The sequence below is a fragment of the Canis lupus genome, chromosome 10 (genome assembly GCF_048164855.1).
Source record: "Canis lupus baileyi chromosome 10, mCanLup2.hap1, whole genome shotgun sequence".
Taxonomy (NCBI): domain Eukaryota; kingdom Metazoa; phylum Chordata; class Mammalia; order Carnivora; family Canidae; genus Canis; species Canis lupus.
The window spans coordinates 2,421,914-2,443,950 of NC_132847.1; the positions used below are offsets into that span (position 1 = coordinate 2,421,914).

Genomic DNA, 22,037 nt, shown 5'->3' on the forward strand with positions numbered 1-22,037 from the left:
CAGTTTAGCACCGCCTTCAGCCCAGGCCATGATCCTGGAGTCCTGGGATCCAGTCCCATGTCAGGCTCCCTGCGTGGAGTCTGATTCTCCCTCTGCCTGTGTCTCTGCCTCTCTCTCTCTCTCTCTCTCTCTCTGCCTCTCATGAATAAATAAGTAAAATCTTTAAAAAAACTGATAACTTTTAAAGATATTTATTTATTCAAAATAGCAATAATAAACTATTACAGGTTCACATAAGTGGTATATTTTATGGAAATAACTAGATTTTCCGAAGTAAAAAATTCTTGGGAAGAATGATATTGTTTTACAGTATTCTTACAAATCTCTTTAATAACCAACATAACAAAAAGACAGCTAGGTTCTCTTACCTGCTTCTGCATTCAACCCCTTAATGTACATTATTTTGGTTGAAAATCCAACCTCTCACAAATATATAGTTGGAAAAGGGAAGAATATTTTACAGCATTTTCAGATGAGTGAATATTTTCCTTTGATACTATGCTAAAATTCAGCAGGTTTGTAAAGATTAATTGCAATTTGGAATCTGAAAATATACCAGTGGACTTTCTGTGCTCTATTACATTAAAATCCATTGGTCCATCTTGCATCTTGAATGGATCTTTTGCTCCTGCATGATATTATAACATCATACATCAGACATTTGGAAACTATGAGTTCACTGAATTGGGCAGATCCTCCAAATGTTGGTACATTTCATTCATTATACAACATTTTTAAATCATATCCACTAAAATCATTACTGATCTTATCCTTCCAAAAAAAGCCCTTGAGTATTGGGAAACTCTCAAGATCACAGAGGAAGATACATATTTTACAAGTTCCCAATTCTCTGTTGAGATCTTGAATTTTAACATTAGCAACAAACACTATCAATTGTTTTCTTGAAGTGACAGGCTCATTTTGTTGGTTTTCAAGAAAATATCAACCAAATAATGAAGTCCGAAAAACCATAGTTGGTCAGTCCTTTGAGTAGAAATGGTGTTTCATGAGAAAAGTGGCCAGTACTGCTCACAAGTCTATCACACTACTGCTTTTCCTCAAGATTTGACTTCTGTATGCAGAAGTGCTTTTATGTACTGCTTTGTCATGTAGAATATCAAAGAGATGTGTGCACAAGATTGAGATTTGATAGGATTGAAGAGTTTGCTTCCCCACGGACATTCTGAAATCACACTCAATTTTTTTCTCTTTGACTATGAACATGTGATAGTGAAGAACGTAATGACCATGAGTATGGTTTGATGACTCTGCCTTGTTTTGGGCTATGTTGGGAGGGATTTTACCCACTATTCTTTTACACATCTGTGCAAATGTCAACACACTGGAAAGATAATGACACTGTGTGAATATGAAACTGGTTGTGCCCTTGAAGAATTGTCACTCCACAATATACCTAAGAGGGAAATCACACTGTCACAGGCGATGCCAGGTGAGGCTGTACCCATTAGCACTGCCAGCAGGGAGGTATTCCTTCTCCACATCCTCAATGACACTTAAAATTGTCAAACTTTTACGTATTTGTCAAACTGTTAAAGGGAGCATCTTTTCATATGTTTTGAACATTCCTGTTTTCTGTGAAATGCCTGTCATCCAGTTTCCTATTGGGGTGATTTGGCTTTTTCTTGAGTATTTTAAAAGAGGTTTTTTGATGTTTTTTTTTTTTTAATATTCTGTATTTTTTAAAGATTTTATTTATTCATGAGAGACACACACAGAGAGAGGCAGAGACATAGGCAGAGGGAGAAGCAGGCCCCCCAAAGGGAGTCCAATGTGGGACTCAATCCCAGGACCCCGGGATCACAGGCGGAGCCAAAGGCAGACGCTCAACCACTGAGCCACCCAGGCTGCCCTGGTGTTTTTAATTTTAACTTCATCAAATTCACTAACATTTTCCTTTACATTTTTTTAGTGGGGAAGGGAGTAAGAAATCCCTCCCTACACCCTACCCAGGTCATAAATATAATCTCTAATGTTTTATTCTAGAAGTCTTAGAATTTTGCCCTTCACATTTAAGCCTTGGATTTAAAATTCACTTCGTGGATATGGCCTGAATTGGAGATCCATGTTCATGGTTTTACCACACAAATAGCAACTTTTCCTACACCATTATTGATGTATTGTCTTGCTCACTAATACGCCCCAACGGTTTTGTCACTATCATATGTCATGTTCAATCAACATGTGTAGATCTGTTCCTGGACAGTCTGTTCTGTCCACTGGTCAATTTTTCTATCTCTGTATCAATATACACTATCTCCATTATTGTGGTTGTATGATCAGTTTTTTCTCATTGTCTAGTGAAGGAAAGCCTCTGGTTCTTCTTTACAAGTCACTGAGATATTCTTGGTCTTGTTTTTCTATTTGAAATTTTGTATCCCTTGTAAATTCAGTGAAAAATCTTACTGGGATTTTGTTAGAATATATGAAATATGGACCAATTTAGGAGGAATTTGCGTTTTCATGATACCGAGTCATCCGACCCATACAAATGGTGTGTCCTGCCATTTACTTAGATCTAATGTTTTACTTTCTAATGTTCTATAACTTTCTCCATAAAAATATTAAACAGATTTAGTTATATTTTCCCTCTGAGTTCCTTATGCATATTTTTGCTATTATTTATGGCATATTCTATTGTACTTATTTCTGAACTGCTTCTGTCATTTAAGGAATGTCATCAACTTTTGTATGTCAACTTTGTATCTGATGATACTGTACATTCTTGCTATTTCTCATAGTTTTTCTTTTTTTTTTTTAATTTTTTATTTATTTATGATAGTCACACAGAGAGAGAGAGAGAGAGGCAGAGACATAGGCAGAGGGAGAAGCAGGCTCCAGGCACCGGGAGCCCGACGTGGGATTCGATCCCGGGTCTCCAGGATCGCGCCTTGGGCCAAAGGCAGGCGCCAAACCGCTGCGCCACCCAGGGATCCCCCTCATAGTTTTTCTTAATTCTTTGGTGTTTTTCACATATACAGTTACATCATCCAAGAATAGAGACAGTTTTTTCCTTCCTTCCCAATCCTTATTCTTTTTATTTTTAGTGTAGTCATACAAAGAATCCTCCACTGATATGAGATGGACATGAATAACATATGGGTCCCATGTTGTACATCTCTGAAACATTAGGATTATTAGTTGTTGCAGAATAATCCCGCTAAGTCTGACCAAATTTGTTTTTCTTGCTCATTGTGCTAACTAGCACCCCTGGCAAAATATTTAAGAAGTGTTGCTAACTGACATCCTTCTTTTGTCTTTATTTTATTTTAAGATATTATTTATTCATTCATGAGAGACAGAGAGAGAAAGGCAGAGACATAGGCAGAAGGAGAAATAGGCTCCCTGCATGGGGCTTGATACAGGACTTGATCCCAGGACCCCGGGATCACAGGCAGAGTCAAAGGCAGAGTCAAAGGCAGATGCTCAACCACTGAGCCACCCAGTTGCCCCTTTTGTCTTGATTTTAAACAGAATATTTTTACATGTCACAATAGAGTATGATGTTTGCTCTGAGATTTTTTTTCAATGACATTTATCAGCTCAAGGAAGTCCTATGGTCCTACTTTGCTGAGAATTCTTATCATGAATGATTATTGCATTTTATCAACTATTTTGTCTGAGTCCATTAACCTTATGTTCTCTTCCCTTTCAAACTGTTACGTGATTATTTTATACAGGAGTCCCCCTCTTTATCTGTGGGGTATATGTTCCAAAACCCCCAGTGGATGCCTGAAATCATGGATGGCACTGAACCCTATATATACTACATTTTTTACTACACATGTTATGATAACACTTATGAATCAGGCACACTAAGAGATTAACAACAATAACTAAAAACCAAAAAGAACAATTATAACAGTATACTCTAATAAAAGTTATGTGAGTGTGGCCCCCCTCTCTCAAAATATCTTATTACATTGTACTAACCCTTCTCCCTGTGATGATATGAGATGATAAGATGCCTATGTGATGAGATGAGGTGAGGTGAAAGCCATAGGCAGTGTGATGTAGTATTAGACTACTAGTGATCATCTTGCTTCTGGACCATGGTTTATGCCAGGTAATTGAAACCACAGACAACAAACCATGGATAAGGGGAGATCTAATGTATTAGTTGGTTTTTTTTCTTTTTCAATGTCAAACCAACCTGGCATTTTTGGAAAAAAATGAAACTGAGTTGTGATCATTATCTTTTTTGTACACCCTTAGGCTCAATTTGCTCTTATTTTATTTAGGATTTCTGCAACTATAATCATGTGATTGACTTGTCAGTTTCCTTTCTGTTCCCGTTCTTGTCTAGTCTTTGTTTTCTCTCTCCCTGTTCTCTGTTCTGTGTTCCTGGACCATTTGGTAGAATTTGCTAGTGAAACCATCTGAGTCTAGTATTTCCTTTTAGGGAAGACTTTTATGTAGCTGTTCAAGATTTTCCTTGTTTTAGTAATTTTAGGACTATTTAGGCTTTCTATTTCTTCTTTACTCTGTTTAATTTATATTTTTCCAGAAAGTTGACTCAGTCCTCCTAACTTTTCACATTTATAGACACAAAGTTATTCACAATATTCTCTAGTTATCTTTTCAATCTTTCACACTCATATTCACAACTAATCTTTATATTTATCTCTCCATTTCTTCATCAATCTTACTAAGCATGCATCAGGGTTTTTTTTTTTTAAGATTTTATTCATTTATTCATGAGAGAGAGAGGCAGAGACATAAGTAGAGGGAGAAGCAGGCTCCACACAGGGAGACTGACGTGGGACTCGATCCTGGGTCTCCAAGATCAGGCCCTGGGCTGAAGACGGCGCTAAACCGCTGAGCCACCCAGGCCGCCCCATTCATCAGTTTCAGTAGTCTCTTCAAATAAAGAGTTTCTGGCTTCATTGACTCTATAGAGAAAAAAAATGAAATAGTGAAGAAAGATGCAACACATAGAGTAAATCTTTATTATTTCCTATCATCTGCTTTCTTTGGATTCTTTCTTTGTTATTATTTTTCTAATTTTTTATGTTGGATGTTCAGCCTGTTTTTATCCTTTCTTCTGTCCTAATAAAAGTATGAAAGACTATTCGTTTCTTTCTAAATGTATTTTTTATTTTCAGCCTCCAAATTTTGTCTTTCAGCATTCTCATTTTCATTTCCTTGGTGACTTTATCTTTGACCCATAGATTATTTTTAAATGTGTTTTTAGTTTTCTATTTGAAAAGAATACACATTCTCATATGATTGAGTGCAGGCAGGCTTCCAGACTTGTTCATTAACTCAACTACGTAAATTGTGTTGCTTAAATTTATAACTGTTTTTTTAATCCCCATAGTCTATGCATTGCTGATATTATGTTAAAATCTCCCACTGTGGCAATAAGATTTGATTTCTTCCTACAAAGGAGTTTACCCTTCTGACTATATTTGCCTCCATATTTTGAGGCTATGTTGTTAGGCACAAGCAAGTTTAGATTTGTGACATATTCTTGATTAATCAAATCTTTTATCATTATGCAGTTACCCTTGAATCTACTCTGGTGCTTTTTGCCTTAGAGTCTTTTTTTGCCTTAAAATCTATTTTGTCTAATATTAGTATAGCTATGTGATATTCATCATATATATTTTTCAATTTTTTTACCTATATCCTTGGGCTTGGGGTGTGCCCCACTACTTGAAAATAGCAAGCAGCTGGAGTTTTAAAATTATAGCAACTGTAATTACCGACTTATATGGGTTCAGTTTTACCACCTTCTGTGCATCCTTCACTTGTCTTCCCACCTCTTCCCTGTCTTTTCTCTCCTTCCTGTACTTCTTTTGGATTAATAGATCCCCTGTTACATTTTCCCCTCTACTTATCGAAGGTCACACTGACAATTTCAATGTGGATATTGAAGTCAACTTGAGTTGAATCTTTTAAACGGTGGTGCATTTATGCAGTTGAATTTTTAAAAATATTTTAATTTATTCATAAGAGACATAGGCAGAGGGAGAAGCAGGCTTCCTGTGGGAAGCCTGATGTGGGACTTCATCCCAGGAGTCTGGGATCATGGCCTGAGCAGAAGGTCTCATAACCTTCGTGATCATGATCCCCCTGGGATCACAACCAGAGGCTCAACCACTGAGCCACCTATGTGCCCCTGCAGTTGAATATTTTACCTCAATTGAAAAATTATATTTCCAAGGGATATTTTATGGCATGAAAAAGTTCATGTGGAAAAATATGGAAATATATATATAATTATATATAGATAGAAAGAGGCCCACATACAGTTGACTCTTGTTATTTAACATGATTATATCCCATGATATCATCATGAACATACCACTGCAGTAAATACCACTGCTCCCAAGGGAAATACAGGGTTGGATCCCTTGCAAGCCTCACACCACATTTACATCAACCAGTCCATACATAGCCTTGCATTGTGTGTGTGTTTGGCTGAAAAACACCTTATTTAATATATATTGTTCTTCCAATAACATTGAACTCATAGCCAGCAGTGCCATGATTCATGTCTGAGTGAAGCTTATCTAACACATATTTTCTCCTTAGGGCACATCACAGCCTTCAAATGCTTAGAAGCTTTAGTGCTAGTGCTTGGAGCGCTTTAAGCAGGGAACTCACCATCGCACTGAATAGACCACAAGAAAAAGAAAGACTTGTTCACAGTATGGGAGCTAATACAAGAAGCCAGGTTGTCACTTAGCTCAACCTCAGCTGGGAATACACAGTCACTTTGGGTGACTCAGATTTTTTTTGCCACCCTGCACATATCCATGAATGACAGTGAAAGTGACAGGAATAGTGATTTGAGGTTACAAATATATTTTTAGCAAGCAGACATATTCACAAATACAGAATCTATGAATAATGATAATCAACTGTGTGTGGGGTATATATATACATATGCAATTACATATTATGTATATCATATTAAATTATGTCTTTGAATGTATAGAAAAAAAGACTGAAAGGATATACATCAAATCATTGATATTTGTAAATGGTTTTAAGGTTCCAGCATTTTCTGGATTATCTATAATAACAACAAACTGATTTCATTCCAAAAGTTGACAGAGAGACTGAGTATGGTCCTTGCATCTTTCCTAGCCTTGTTTCAGTGAGAAGACTACTAATCTGGAGGCTTATGTGAAATGGTTCAACAGATTGTGCTACCTCGTGGCAACTGAGATCTGCATGGTGTGTAAAAAGCTGGGGGGGTGGGACATGACCTGGCACAGCCAAAGGAGGCCAGGGACATGATCTAGCATAGCCAAAGGTGGCAGGGGTTGGGGGCAGGCCCCTTGGAGGGAACCAGAACCAGAAGCCTGTCTGTTTCCAAGATCAAGAGAGAGGTGCCCAAGATCAAGCTGAGCACCTCTCTGGGACACCAGGTGTCACCCAGCTTGCATGCAATGACATTTCCCTCTGGGTAGAGCCTGGCACAGATCCCCTGGACTCTGACAGAGAGTGCCAGAGACCACTTGCCGAAGGTGTAAGAGGCAGTTTACTGCTCTGCCAAGTGGCTCTGCTCCCTCCATCTGTGCCTGTCTGCCTTGGGTGGGCCCGGCCAGCAGCCATGCTGTGTTTGCCTCTCTCAGGATTTAGAATAGAAATGACCCAACCTTTAATCTCCTTTGGGAGATTGTACATGTAAAGTCCAGGTTTCCAGCTTCTCCCAGAAATCAGGAAGACTTGTCAACACCAAGCCAGATGCACGAGTCACAAGTCATGGTCCCTTAGGACCAGACCCTGTTTGCTCTCTTCACTTCCTTAGAGTGCAGGGATCCTCCTCCAAGCCCCTCTCACCATCAGGTGAAGCCCTAGGGCACTTTTATCAGGGAATGATTGGAAGCAACTTAGGTGCCAGGTGGAGCTCTCCAGGAGCAAATGCTGAGATAGAAATTGGGAGAACAGAGAAAGGGGCAGGAAGGCTCAGAAGGAGAAGCTGGTCTGCGGTGCCTCAGCCTTGGGCTGAGCACCCACAGCGGGCTGAAATGCTTGGCCTCTATCCCCCTCCTTGCTCAGCCATCACTGACACCGCATAGGCTGCCTGGGAGGGACAGGAAGGACCTCAGGAGGGAGGCTTTCTGAAGGTGGTTCAGGCAGCATGTCTCATGCTTCTTGGTAAAGACCACTGCTGCACATAAGTCGGGCAAGCTAAATCTGTATGGGGAGAACAGAAGATAGGGTTCTCAGGCCCCCCTACTTCCTGCATTTCCATGTCTGGCCTGACAGCTCAGATGGGGCTTTACTTGGGCAAAGCTGGGCTGAGCCTTCCCTGGAGTTGGGTAGTGCTTCTCCAGGATGGCTGGGGGGATGATAGAGATTGTTTGGAGCCCCCAGAGAAGTCAAAGTCCCAATCACTTAGCCGTAAGCTGGAGGCGAAGTCATGCAGTCATTTAACAGAAAACAGTGACAGGGCTGCTCCTGGGATGGGACCTGGGTCAGTGTGTGGCCCCAGTGTGGGGAGAGCCAGCTTGATGCTGGGGGGGCGGGCGAGGGAGCCATGGAAGGTGCTGGAGCTGGACCTGAATGTCGCTGAGAGACTGGCCTAAGGTCAAGGTGGGGACGTGTCAGAACTGAAGCTCCCGTGCCCTGTCCCCAGCCGGCCAAGAAGAAGCAGAGGGCCCAGGTGGTGGAGTTCTTCATCGATGTGGCCCGAGAGTGTTTCAACATTGGCAACTTCAACTCTCTGATGGCCATCATCTGTGAGTAGGCTGGCCAGGCCCCTGCTAGGAGCGCCCCCTAGAGGCCGGTGCTGGCACATATGGGCGAGGGGCGGGGCGGAAGCCTGGGCACTCCTCTGGGCAGGGTGGGTGCAGTTAGGAGCACATTCCCTTGCCCCCCGAGGTCCCGGAGAGGTGCCCCTTTGAGGCAAGTTTAGCCTCCTTGGGGAGCTTCGGGGGCGCTTGGCCATATGTCCCCAGATCCAGGGAGAGTGGGGACCCAAAACAGAGCTTGGTCAGGGTGCAGGGCCAGTGTCGCGGGGAGTGGGACAGGGGCCTGCACAGAAGCCAGGCTCACCCGGACACAGTGGCCACCAGCACCTGCCCACCCACCGTCCTGCCATCTGTGGCAGGCTCATCCTGCTGGGGCCACCCCCCAGTCCCCCTGCCCCAGGGAGTAAGCAGCCTGTGACACCTGGAGATGCCCCCCCAGCCCCACCCTCCCTCTTCCAGCCGGCATGAACATGAGCCCTGTCTCCAGGCTGAAGAAGACCTGGGCCAAAGTGAAGACGGCCAAGTTTTTCATCCTCGAGGTGAGCAAGGGCCACTGGGCTGCCAGCTGGCACTGGCCGACCCTAGGACACAGCTCCCCTACTGCCTTCCTGTCTCTTTCTAGCACCAGATGGACCCAACAGGGAACTTCTGCAACTACAGAACAGCCCTGCGAGGAGCGGCCCACCGCTCCCTGACAGCCCACAGCAGCCGAGAGAAGGTAGGTCAGAGGCTGGAATGGCCTTCAGAGCTCCTCCCTACTCCCCACCTTGGCCCAGGTGGGCTGCATCAGAGAGCCTAGCTGGTGGCTCAACCCCCTGCCGTTCTGCAGTATCTATGTAGACGGCCATGTTCCCTGGATGCCTCCAAAATGCGGGACTCACCACCTCACAGAACAGATTACCCATGCCCAAGCAGCTCTAACTGATAGGAAGTACTTCCTGGGGGGAAGTACTTCAGGCTGGGGTTATCCTCTCTGGAGGGTCATGCCAAGTGAGGCTCCTCCCTCTTCTTTTTTTTTTTTTTTTAAGATATTTATTTACTGAAAGAGAATGCAAACACAGCAGGGGGAAGGGCAGAGAGAGAGAGAGACTCTCAAGCAGACTCCTAGATGAGCAGAGACCAATGTGGGCCTCAATCTCACGACCCTGAGATCATGACTTGAGCCGAAATCAAGAGTCAGATGCTCAGCCAGCTGAGCCACTCAGGCACCCCCTGGCTGCTCCCTCTTCTACCCACCAGTCCTTAAGTACCCCCAGGTCCCCTCTTCCCTCCAAAGCCAACAGCCCAGGCCTGCCCCGCTGTACTCCAGTCTCCAATCCCCTCCGCACTTGGATCTCTTTGGTTCCTGAACAGTTTCACTTGTCAGGGTCCCTCTGTTTCAGATCAAATTGTTTCCAATATATAGGGACTTACACCTTCTCATTCTAAATGCAATACCTTCATTGATGTAGCCTCAGATCACATTCACATGTATGGCAAAGAGTGAACCAAACTTCTCACTCACTAAAACTGCCTTTTCACAGGTTCTGTTCTTAAACATTTGCACTTGGTTGGGGGGAGAAGGGGGCTTTGCTGACCCTAATCAATTTTATTTGTCTCCCAAATTCTTCTGGTGGCCTCCACACAGGAAACTGGGCCTTGGTTGCAGTGAGCCTCTGGCTTAAGACCTGGTACCAGCCTGATGATTATAGTTGTCATCTCCATAGAAAGGAAACGCCAGGCACTTGCTGTGCCTTTCCTGCCTGATCTCTTGGCAGGAGTATTGGAATTAGGTCTCTGCCATGATTTGTGCAGCTCTGTTTCCAGCTTGAGGGGTACCGGAACAAGCTGCTCCTCTTGAAATTGAAAGTCATTCTGGAATTGGATAGGATGGGTACCAGTGGTTAGGCTTGGGAAGCAGGCCAAGAATGCATCCTTGTGCCCCCGGGAACATCTTTCAGCCCTACACCCCCCTCCCAGCAGGGGTGTTGTACACACACCCTGGCCACATGGATGGCCACGTCTCATCCAACTGGCCTGTCCTGGTCAGGCTGTGAGCCTTTCAGCAACTCTGGCTCTGAGGAGGGTTGATGCTGGGGAGCAGCATTCAGTAAGGCAAGACCTCAAAATCCAGGACAGGTGAGCCTGTCCCTCGGAGCCAGGAAGCTAGGAAACCAGAGCAGCAGGGAAAGAGACCTTGCTTTACTGAGCACCTACCACCTGAGAGCCACTTGACTCTGTTCCCCCCGCCCACCTCCCTGCATTTAATTCTGATGACGACTTACAGGGTGGAGTCTAGCAGTGCCATTTCACAGATTGAGTCTCAGAGAGGATATCTCACTTGTCCAATCACACAGCAAGTAGGCAGCAGAGCCGGGAATCAGGCTTTAGCCCCTCCAGCACACCACCAGGCTGCCTACCATTCCCAGAGTACAGGTGTGTGTGGCAGTCACAGAGCTACTGGCCTATGGCCCAGGAGTTGGACTGTGAAGTGGAGGAGCTGGCTGCAGCCTTGGTCTGAGATGTCAGCTATGACACTAGTTTTTCTTCCATCTGTGCTGGCCAGTGTCTGTGGGGCAGACTGGGATGTCCTGTTCCTGCACGCTGAGCCCCCTTCCAGATCTGGGGTACAAGGATGCCATAGTTTAGGTCTGTGGCTAGAGGTGGATGATTTACAGAGCTGTGCATTTCATTTCACTGCATCCTCCTCTAACTTCCAAAGAGATGTGGACTATCAGCTGGGCTCACAGAAGGTGTTTCATAAATGTATGGGAGACTGGAGGATGGATGCATGCGTGGGTGGAAGGAAGCAAGCAAGCAAGCTTGCAGATGCTCTCACAGTTTCCAGATACCCCTGCTGAAATTTTGAGGCCAAGAGATCATGGCATTCTGTGCTTTCTTCCAGGGCAGGTCAGGGAGATGCAGGGAGACCACCCTCCCTCCAGGCACAGTGAGGAAACAGGCAGGACAGGGGCTCTGGAGCCAAGCCACCTGGTCCTAGTCCTGCCCCTGCTACTTACTGCTCTGTGAGCTCGTGTGACTTACTTAGCCTCTCTGGGTCTCGGCTTCTTGTCTGTCAGGCAGGGTAATAGAGCTCTGCTTCCCAGAACTTGCTGAGAATGAAACTTGATCCTCGAGAATGTGTCTGGTTTGGCACAGTAAAGCACTCAGACCCACCACCAATGCCCCTGTGATGAGGGTGTGTGGGGGGGGGGAGACTCTTTAGGTGGCCAAGACTTTGCACAGGGCTCATTCTGTAGGTGGGGTTTCTGTGACCTTCTCCTGCTACACTGGATGGGCCTGATGTGCCTCCTTTTCCCCAGCACCTGGCATGGAGAAGCCCTGGCAAATGTCTGCAGAATTGACAGATCTAAGAGGACCAGTCTGTCCCAGTTTCCCTGGGACTACTCCAGTTTGAGCACTGGAACTGCATCCCAGGGACCCCCTCAGGCCTGGACAAACCAGGCAGCTGGTCTCCCTGCTAAATCTGGCTCCAGTCCTGGCCCCAGTGTTCACTCGCAGGGTGACCTTGGGCCAGGCCCTGCCACTCTGGGGACCTTGGTTCCCCACCTGCCCTGCCCTGATGGGCCATCCATGCCTCTGTACTGTGCCATGTGGTCATGCCCAGGTCCTCACCTCAAAGCCCTTGTCAAGTTGGATGGGGGATGGGGAGAGCCGAAATGTCAGGGCCCGGCACCTGGTCCCAAGGGTGCCACAGACGTGTTAGTCTGTGGGGCCGGCGTACAAAGTACACAACCTGGGCGGCTTGGAACAACAGAAATGTATTCCCTCCCAGTTCTGGAGGTCAGATGCCAAAATCAGGGTTTTCAGGGCCATGCTCCCTTCAAAGTAGATCCTTCCTTGCCTCTTCTAGCTTCTGGTGGTCCCAGTATTCCTTGGCCAGTGGCCAATCCTCTGCCTTCATGTGTGCCTAAATTGTCCTCCTTTCTCAAGGACCTTGGCCACCACAGTAGAGCTCATGATGCCCAGTGTGACTTCATCTTAGCTCAATCCCATCTGCCAGGACCCTTTTCACCTAAGGTCCCTTCACAGGCATGGCATTGAGGACTCAAACATAGGTTTTTGGGAGGCACAGTAAACCCACGGCAGCAGCATACAGCCAGCTGGCTCCCTGAGGCTCATCTGAGCTTCCAGCAGCAGGTGTGCCCTCTCTAGGGCCCCCAGTTGGCTCGTGCAGAACAGGCATCCCACAGTGATGCACAGAGCCCCTGCCTTCCTCCCGCTGAGCTCAAAAGTCAGACCCCTCAGGCACCAGAGCAGGGCACCACAATGCAGCAGGCCTGGATCTTTAGCATCCAGAAAGGCACAAAATGACAAATCCTTATAAATACATTTTTTTAAAGGTAGGCCAGAAAAGTTTGCAAGAAGCGATTCACATTCCGTATGCAGTTAGTGGCGGGCTCAGCATGCACCTGTGCTCCTACCGGTGTGCTTGAGCCAAGAGGCCCAAGTCTGTGGATCCCTGGCACAAACTGCCACAGCCTTGCCCAGTGGGCAGTGGGGGAAATGTCCAAGGCATGCTGGGACCGTGCGTCTTTCATTCAGCCCCAGGGAGAATGGCACCATATACATCATGCGCTCAGTCTGCACTGGAGTCTCGGGGCCCAGGAGGAAACAGTCTGGGCCCAGGGTCAAGGGCCTGAGCCTCCTACTGACCCAAGGCTAACCGGCCCTCCTCCCCCTAGATTGTCATTCCCTTCTTCAGCCTGCTCATCAAAGACATCTACTTCCTGAACGAGGGCTGCGCCAACCGCCTGCCAAATGGACATGTCAACTTTGAGGTAGGGTGCGGGGGCCCCGGATGTGTCAGGGTCCCAGGGCAGAGGCAGAGGGGCGCTGAGCACAGGAGGAGGTGTTCAGACAGAGTGGGCAGAGGGAAGGAAAGATTTCTACTCCCTGTCCCCTCCTCCGGGAAGCCCTCCATGACCTCCCAGACAGAGGGAGGCCCATGCTCAGTGGGCCAGACATTCCTCGGTCCCAGCACTGTGGTCCCCTAGTTCTTTAGAAGCAAAGTCAGGCTGACCCCACCTCATGGGACCACCCAGCACACACATCTTAGAGTGGCTGGTGGGCTCAGCTCTGGGCCTGGGAGCCCCGAGAGCACTGGTCACTGAGTCAGGCAGTCAAAGCGTGCTGTACAACAGTGGAAGGAGGAGGCGCTTTTCCTTTGGGAAGGCTGGCCTGCCCTGGTGCTGGCTCCACCCAGCCTCCAGTACCACCACGGGGCAGTCAGTTCTGGGCTGGCCCCTTGCTCTGTCTGGGCCTCAGTGTCTCCCTCTATAAAACGGGGCTTCAACTACGGGTGCACAGCAGGCCCAGCAAGTGTTCCCACCCAACATCTGGGCCCTTTGGCCTGAAGCTGCCTGTGCTGTGGGGCCTCACACAGTTGCAGTCCCACCCCCAACCCCTGCAGCAGACTTCACATGCCACTTGCAGGCCTGGCTACCCCTGAGGGCCTGCGTAGCAGGGGACATGCAGTCCAGCAGATGACTGGGTGCTGCATCCCCAGGAAAGTCTGGACTGGAGGTGACATGGAAGAGGCTGGGCTTTCATGAGACAGCCTGGGATCATACTCTCCAGGAAAGCCTACACACACTAGGTGTGGGAAGCCCTGCATGGGGCCCTCCTGGCATGGGTCCTCAGAACCAAGACCAGGACATGAAATGCAAGGCTGCGTGGTGCTCATGTGGACACAGATTTGGGGCACGGGCAGTAGGAGCTGGAGCCAGCCACAGGACTGATCAGACGATGCCAAACAGTATAGTTCCCACCCACTCATGACTTTGTGCTATTTATTTTAAATAAAATCCTTTTTTAAATTAGCACAGTTTTTTTAAATTTAAATGCATTTACTTAAATTTTACTTAAATAAAATTCTACTTAAATCTTCCTTAAATATATTATTTGCTTAAATCTTCCTTCAATATATTTATTTAAATTTCTTTGCATCATTCTCTAAATAAACAAACTTGTAGGGATAATCACAAAAATAAATAGAAATTAATGTTCCCATGTAGCTGGATGTACTGCCTGCTGATGACCTAGCCCTCTCCCCAGATTCCTCAGAGAGACTGAAGAGATGTGGCAAACACCCAACATTCCCAATGGAGGAGTCTGTCATTTACTGCCTGGTGCTCGCCCTGCCCTCCCCAGAGGGATCTCTGTGGGACAGATGAGTGGGGCTGATCTCCAGGCACTGAGGGGCTCCCATTTTGTGTCTCTATGACCCTGGCAGAAATTTCTGGAGCTGGCCAAGCAGGTTGGAGAGTTCATCACATGGAAACAAGTAGAGTGTCCCTTTGAGCAAGACCCCAGCATCACTCACTACCTGCACACCGCTCCCATCTTCAGCGAGGATGGTAAGGTGGTCCCATGGCCTCTGTCACCCCCAGCTCTGGGACTCTTGGGTGGTTTCTTAGTCATAGCTCCATTTGGGGCTCCTGCTCTGAGCAAGATGCATCAGGCCTGTGTTTACTTGATCTGAGAGGGAGCAGAGAAGGCTGCATCCCCTGGCTGGATGGTTGCCACCCCCAGAGCATAGGATAGGGCCCAAGGAGCTGCACGCTGGGACCTCAAGGGTCCCAAGGGCCAGGTTTCCCCTCGAACATAGCGTAGATGCTGTTGGGCCTCATAAATCTAAACCATCTTTCTGACCCACCTTCCTCATTGGTGAAGCTGGCATGTTGATAAGAACTACCCTCCCAGTGCTCACATAAGGAAGATGGAGCCCTGGGCTCACTGTGGATCTTTGTACAGCTGGGTATGTGTGCAGGTGTGTGTGTGTGTGTGTGTGCGTGCGCATATGTATAATGAGATGAGGTATCTTTTCTCCAGAGTGCCATTAATGTCTGTCCCTTTCAATAAATCAGCATTCCCATCTGATCATTTGTCAAATGTGACACATTTGCTTGTGAACTTGTTAAGCAAGCATACCCCAGGAGCCCTTCAGGAAGAGAAAGTACTGGAAGCAAGTGGTCATCTGGGCCTAAGTTCATCATCCCAGGGTAGGCCCCATGGCTAGCTGCCTTCTGGATCCAAGACCCTCCACCCACCCTGGGAGGTCCCTGCTCTGCACAAAGGAGGCCTGCCTCCTCATCACAGCAGGCATTTTACAAAGGGATTCCCCACTCATGCTCAGGAGAACATTTTCTGCCAAAAACAAAAACTTAGGGGAAGGATTATTTTCATGATTTTGCTTTTAATTGTTAATACTTTCAAGTTTGCCATTTTATTGTTTATGTTTTGGAGCAAGGAACTTTTTGGAGGGGGTCTCATCTGTAACTGGGAGCACAGCAGCTTGATGGATAAACCAGCCTGGGCTACTTCCACCCCAGCAAGCTATGTGACCCTGAATAGGTGCCTCACCCTCTCTAAGCCTCATCTGGTGCATCTATAAAGTGGGGCAATGAGAGGACCTACTTCCTAAGCCACGGTGAAAATTACTTGAGTTGGCACAGGCAAATCCTATAGGACAACACTCAGTTGAGTGTTGACTGATACTAGTTGTGTTAGTTTCCTATTGGGCCTATAACAAATCACCACAAACATGGTGGCTCAAAACAATAGTAATTTATCCTCTTACACTTATGGAGGTTACAGTCCAAAATCCGTTCCACTGGGCTAAAACCAAGGTGTCAGCAGAGCTGGTTATTTCTGGAGGCTCTGAGGGGAGGGTTGTTTCCTGGCCTGTTATGACTTCTGGTGGCCACCTGCCCATATGCCTTGGCTCATCACTCCTTCCTCCACCTTCAAAGCACATCATTCCAACCTCTACTTCCACCATCACATCGTCTTCTCTCTCCTGTGGTCAAGCCTCCCTTTGTCTCCCTCTTAGAAGGACACTTGCAGTGGGATTTAGGGCCCTGCTGGATAATCCCAGATAATTCCCCAATTCTAGATCCTTAATCCCACCTGCAGGGTCCCTTTTGGCCATGGAAGGTAATGTCCAGGTAATAGTCACATGTCCCAGGGATTAGGATCTGGATATCTCTGAGGACCATTATTCAACCTACAACACTAGTCACTGGGATGATTGCTGTCATTAGCCAATAGAAGTTGGGCAATAAAATGTGTCAAAGCCATATTAGAAGAGGGGTGGGGGTGGGGTCTGAGTCAGGGAGAGGTGTGAGATAGGGCATTTCATTCACTCTTTCAGCAAACAGTATCTCTAGAGAGCCCACTGTGTGCAAAGCAGTGATCTGGCTATGAACATACAAATAAAACCCTGGCCTTTCTGAAGTGTACTTAGAAAGGAGCATCTTACAGTGACCCTTTCTTCCTCCTCTCCCTCCTACCCTGAGAAAAGTGGAGAAAGCAAGAGACCTAAGCTGTGTTGAGCCCAAACTGGTCTGTCACAGCCTCTGACAGAAATCCTGTCCTACCTCAGCTCCAGGCTCCCCCTGGCAGGACCCACCTAGCAATCAAGTCAGCCTTGAGGCTTCCTGAAACAAATGATAATATAAGAAGTATCAGCAAAGAAACAGAAGGTATAAAGAAGAACCAAATGGAAATTATAAGACCGAAAAATACATAACTGAAATAAAAAACTGAGTAGATGCGCTCAACATCGGAACAAAGAGGGCAAAGGAAAGAATTGATGAACTCGAAGACAGAAGAATAGAAATTATAGGATCTAAACAACAGAGCCTCAGGGACCTGTTGGACTACAACAAAAGATCTAACACTCTTGTCATCAGAGTCTGAGAAGGAAGGGGAGAAAACAGGCAGAGTTGAAAAAAAATCATCTAAGAAGTAATGGCAGGAAAGTTCCCAGATTTGAAAAAGATATGCCTACAGATTCAAGTAGCTGAGTAAACACCAAAGAGGATAAATTCAAAGAAACCCACACCAAGATACATCATAGTCAAATTTCTGAAAACCAAAGAAAAAGAAACAAATTTTGAAATCACCGAGAGAGAAATGATACTTTACCTATAGGAGCAAAATGATTTGGATGACAGATTTCTCATCAGAAACTATGGTGGCCAGAGGCAGTGGCATATTTTTCAAGTCCTGCAAGAAAATAACTGCCAGCCCAGAATTCTATATTCAGTGAAAATATCCTTCGGGAATTTACTACAGATAAATCAAAAGGGAATTCTAAAAACTGTTCAGGTAGCCCACAGGAAGCTGATTCTCTGAAAAGAACTATAACACTGCCATTCTACAACAAAGAACTCGACAAGGAAAAAGAGAAGACAGAAATACCTAATATCAAGACTGAAATGAAGGATATCATTACAGACTCTGCAAAATTGGAAGGCTAATAAGGAAATAGAATGAACAACTCTATACACATTAATTTGACAAGTTGAATGAAATGGACCAATTCCTTAAAAAAACAAAAACTACCACAAATTCAACACAAAGTAGATTATTTGAATTGCCTTATGACCATTAAGGAAATCACATTTGTAATTCTAAAACACCCCAAAAATGAAATCTCTGACTTCAGATGGTTACACTAGAGAATTCTATTAAACATTTAAGTAAGACTTAATACTGATTCTGCATGATCTTTTTCAAAAAAAATAGAAGAGGAGGGGCCTTCCCAATTCATTTTATTAAGTCATTATTACCCTAATACCAAAACCAAAGATAGTAAGTAAAAAAAAGGGGGGGGGGGTAACAACAAAGATCCCTTATGAATATAGATGCAAAAATTCCTTAACAAAATTTAGCAAATAGAATTTGGCAATACCAAAAAATAGGGGCGCCTGGAGAGCTCAGCCAGTTAAGCGTCTGCCTTCAGCTCAGGTCATGATTTCAGGGTCCTGGGATCAAACCCTGCACCAGGCTCCCTGCTTAGTGAGGAGTGTGTTTCTCCCTCTTTTTCTGCCCTCCCTCCCCCGCTCCACTCCTGTACTCTCTCTCTCAAATAAATAAATAAAATCTTTCTTTACGTACCATTATCAAATGAGTTTATTCCAGAGATACAAAGCAGTTCAATATTTGAAAATCAGTGTGATCCACCATATTAACGGGTTAAAGGAGAAAAATCACTCGATTCTATCAACTGATATAGGAAAAGCTTTGACAAATTTCAACACTTATACATGGGGAAAACTCCCAGAAAGATAAGAATAGAGGGGAATTTATCAACTTGAAAAATCGCATCTACAAAAATCTTTCCTCTAACATCATATTTAATGGTGAAAGACCAGTAACAAGGCAAGGATATCTACTCTCCCCACTTTTATTCAGGGTAGTAATAGAGTTCTAGTCCATGCAATAAGGCAGGAAAAGAAAATAAAGACAGATCAGAAAGGAAGAATTAGTACTGTCCCTATTTGCAGAAAATGTAAAAATCCCAAAGCATCTGCAAAACTCCTAGAACTAAGTGGGTTCAGCACAAGTTGAAGAATACAAAATAAAGATGCAAAAATCTATTGTATTTCTATGTGCTAACATTGAATATTTGACACTGAAATTAAAATACAATCCCATCACTCAATATAATCACTCAAATACATGAAATACATAAGTATAAATCTAACAAAGCATGTTCAAGGTTTGTATGCCAAAAGCTACACAATGGTAAAGACAGAAATCAAAGATCTAAAAAAAAATGGAGAGACATGATGTTCATGAGTTGGAAGACTCACATAGCAAGGACAGAGTAGAGAACCCAAGAATAGACCCACGCAGATATGCCCAATGGTTGACAACGGAGCTAAAGCATAAATCTTGTGATAAATGATGCTGGGGCATTTGAACATCCGTAAGCCAAAAGTGAGCCTCAACCTCAGCCATACACCTCCTACAAAAAATTAACCCAAAATTAATCATAGACCCAAATGTAAAATGTAAAACTGTACAACTTTCAGGAAGAATAAAAGCAACAGAAAATCTTTAGGTTGTAGAACTATTTAGACTTTCTTGTAAAACTAAATATGCAACTGCTATCTGACTCAGCAATTGCACTCTTGGGCATTTCTTTATCCCAGAGAAACGAATCCTTGTGTTCACATGAAAACCTGTGCTCCAATGTTTATGGCAGCTTAATTTGTTCTAGCTGGACACTGGAAACAACACAGATGTCCTTCAACGGGTGAGTGGCTAACCGCACTATGGTATATCCACACCATGGAACACTCTACAGCAAGAAAAAGGATGAAGTATGGACACACACTACAGCTTCAGTGACCTCTGGAGGATTACTCTGAGTGAAAAGAGCCCATCCCAAATGTTGTGTACTGATTCCATTTATATCGCGCTCTCGGAATGACAGAATCTGCACACGGGGAACCTATTAGTGGTGGCCAGGGGCTAAGAAAAGTGCCCCCTTGCCAGGGCAGCATGAGGCAGTGACGAGGATGTTCCGTGTCCCGACTGTGTCAATGTCAATATCCTGCTGGTGATCTTGTGCTATAGTTTTGCAAGTGGTTCTCTCTGTGTCAGGAGAAACTAGGGAAAGGGCACACCAACCTCTCTTTCTTAATTGCTTCATACGACTGCATGTGGGTCTACTCACAGCTAATTTAATTTAAGAACAAAAAACAGGTCAGACGCTGAGTGTGGAGCAGGCTATCATCGCTGACCATAACTGTAATTTCACCTTGCTTCCTGACCAGGTCTTTATTTGGCTTCTTATGAAAGTGAGAGCCCAGAGAACCAAACAGAAAAAGAGAGGTGGAAATCTCTAAGGTGAGTCCGTGAGCCAAGACAGGACTGGGGACGGACTGAGGGGAGAGGGGTGGGCGCTTAGGGCCAGGCCAGGGCCCAGGGGCTTCACAGATACCCAGGTCCACAGGGAGGGGGGCAGGCCGAGCCAAGCTCCTCGGGGTGAGGGCAGAACTCAAGCCTGGGATGGGAGGAAGGCTGGGATTGTAATGGCCTCCCAACCCCCACAGCTGGAGGCTGCCCCTATGGACTGTCAAGATGAGCGTCCAGGCCCTGGAACTCCCAGTCTGTATTTTTACGCCAGAATGTGAGACAGCACCTCCTGTTTGTGCAGCCTGTAAACACAGCTGAGTGGAGGCTGGCGTGGACTCGCAACAGTGGGCTCTGAGGACTGAGCCAGGAGGGTTGTGTGGAACCCCTCTGGGGTGGGAGTCACCTGCCTAGCAGGTGACATGCTGGAGAGAAATATAAATACCACCCTGGACATATTTAAATCTGCAGATCTTCTATTTTGGGGAAGACGTGAGAAGTGCTGAAGTGGCAGAGGAGGAGGAGGAAGAGGAGGAGGTGGGGAGGAAGTCAGCAAAAACCTTCCACAGCCCTGCCTCAGCTGGCCCAGCAGAAAATAGAGGTGTTGGTACCTCACTGTTTTGCAAATGGTGACCCTATGGCCTGGCGCCCGCCCCAGCAGCCACATGCCACAGGAGAGCTTTCTCCACCTTTCGGAAAATTTCAGCCCCAGCAGGCCCAGGGCCTCCTGACATGTGGGGGGCACATGCTGCAGGGGCTCTGCCTTCAGGATGCTGGGGGTCACATTGCTGGTCCATCTGTCCATCCTCGGCAAGGACATGGCACCACCCCAGAACGTTGAGCGATGAGTGCCACAGAGGCTGACACCCAGTCTGTCACCAGGTGGCCTGGGAGCCTCCTCCTCTCCAAGCAGGCACCACGCCAGCGGCCCCTGCCATTCTTCTGATGGACCCTACCCTGCCCCCCAATATGGGCTGGTTCCTGCAGCCCAGTTCATCCCCTCTATGGATCCTGCTGGTATCAGGGGATAGCTTTCTGGTGACGACTGTGACACAGGTCACAGGACAAATCTGAGTCATGAGAATGACTGTACAGTACATTGTAAATTTCTGAGTTGGTATCAACACGTGGTATATACCCTGCATATCTACATCCAAGCTGCTTTTCACTTATGGGCCTGGGATCGGCTTCTGTTAGGATGCAGGGCAGTTTCCCAAGCTCAGGCCTGGGAATGTCATGGCCTCAGGTCAGGAGAGGGACATGGTGGCCATTTCCACTCCAGTACTCTTGTGCTGACAGGGCCTGGCAAATGGACACTCACAGCCCTGCATGTGGCCAGACACCTCTGATATTAAGGTGGGGTGGGATGGGGCTAATGAGCCCACCATGAGGCTCCTCCCTTTGCCCCCCTCCCCAGAACCTCATACACTGAGTCAAGTTTCTGGGCCAGGAAGTAAATGGGAAATGGAGCTGCTGAGCCCCCACCCGGCATATGACCAGGTCACGCAGCCAGGAAGGCAGGGAGTACGATACATACCCGGTCTCCTGGTCATGCCTGCTGGGAAGAGGGGTGTGTGTGTGTCGGTGAATGCTGACCCACCCTGGCCAGCTCCTGGGCCCCACTTGGGTCCAGACATGGCTGTCCTGGTGGCATGA

The 22,037-nt window shown here is 46.1% G+C and overlaps 1 protein-coding gene across 22 annotated transcripts in view; it reads left to right on the forward strand.

Moving 5' to 3' along the window:
- RASGEF1C (RasGEF domain family member 1C) overlaps positions 1-21,525 on the forward strand; it is an 80,496-nt gene extending 58,971 nt beyond the window's left edge. For 19 of the 22 annotated variants that reach the window (XM_072840434.1, XM_072840449.1, XM_072840441.1 and 16 more), the window contains 8 exons: positions 7,117-7,206; positions 8,615-8,717; positions 9,189-9,268; positions 9,352-9,447; positions 13,415-13,510; positions 14,965-15,088; positions 20,303-20,375; positions 20,582-20,845. In XM_072840434.1, the coding sequence (XP_072696535.1) occupies positions 7,117-7,206; positions 8,615-8,717; positions 9,189-9,268; positions 9,352-9,447; positions 13,415-13,510; positions 14,965-15,088; positions 20,303-20,375; positions 20,582-20,702 (783 nt within the window). In that variant the 3' untranslated portion in view covers positions 20,703-20,845. The other 3 variants (XM_072840453.1, XM_072840454.1, XM_072840455.1) reach the window with 3 other exon arrangements.
- The last annotated feature ends 512 nt before the right edge of the window (positions 21,526-22,037 follow it).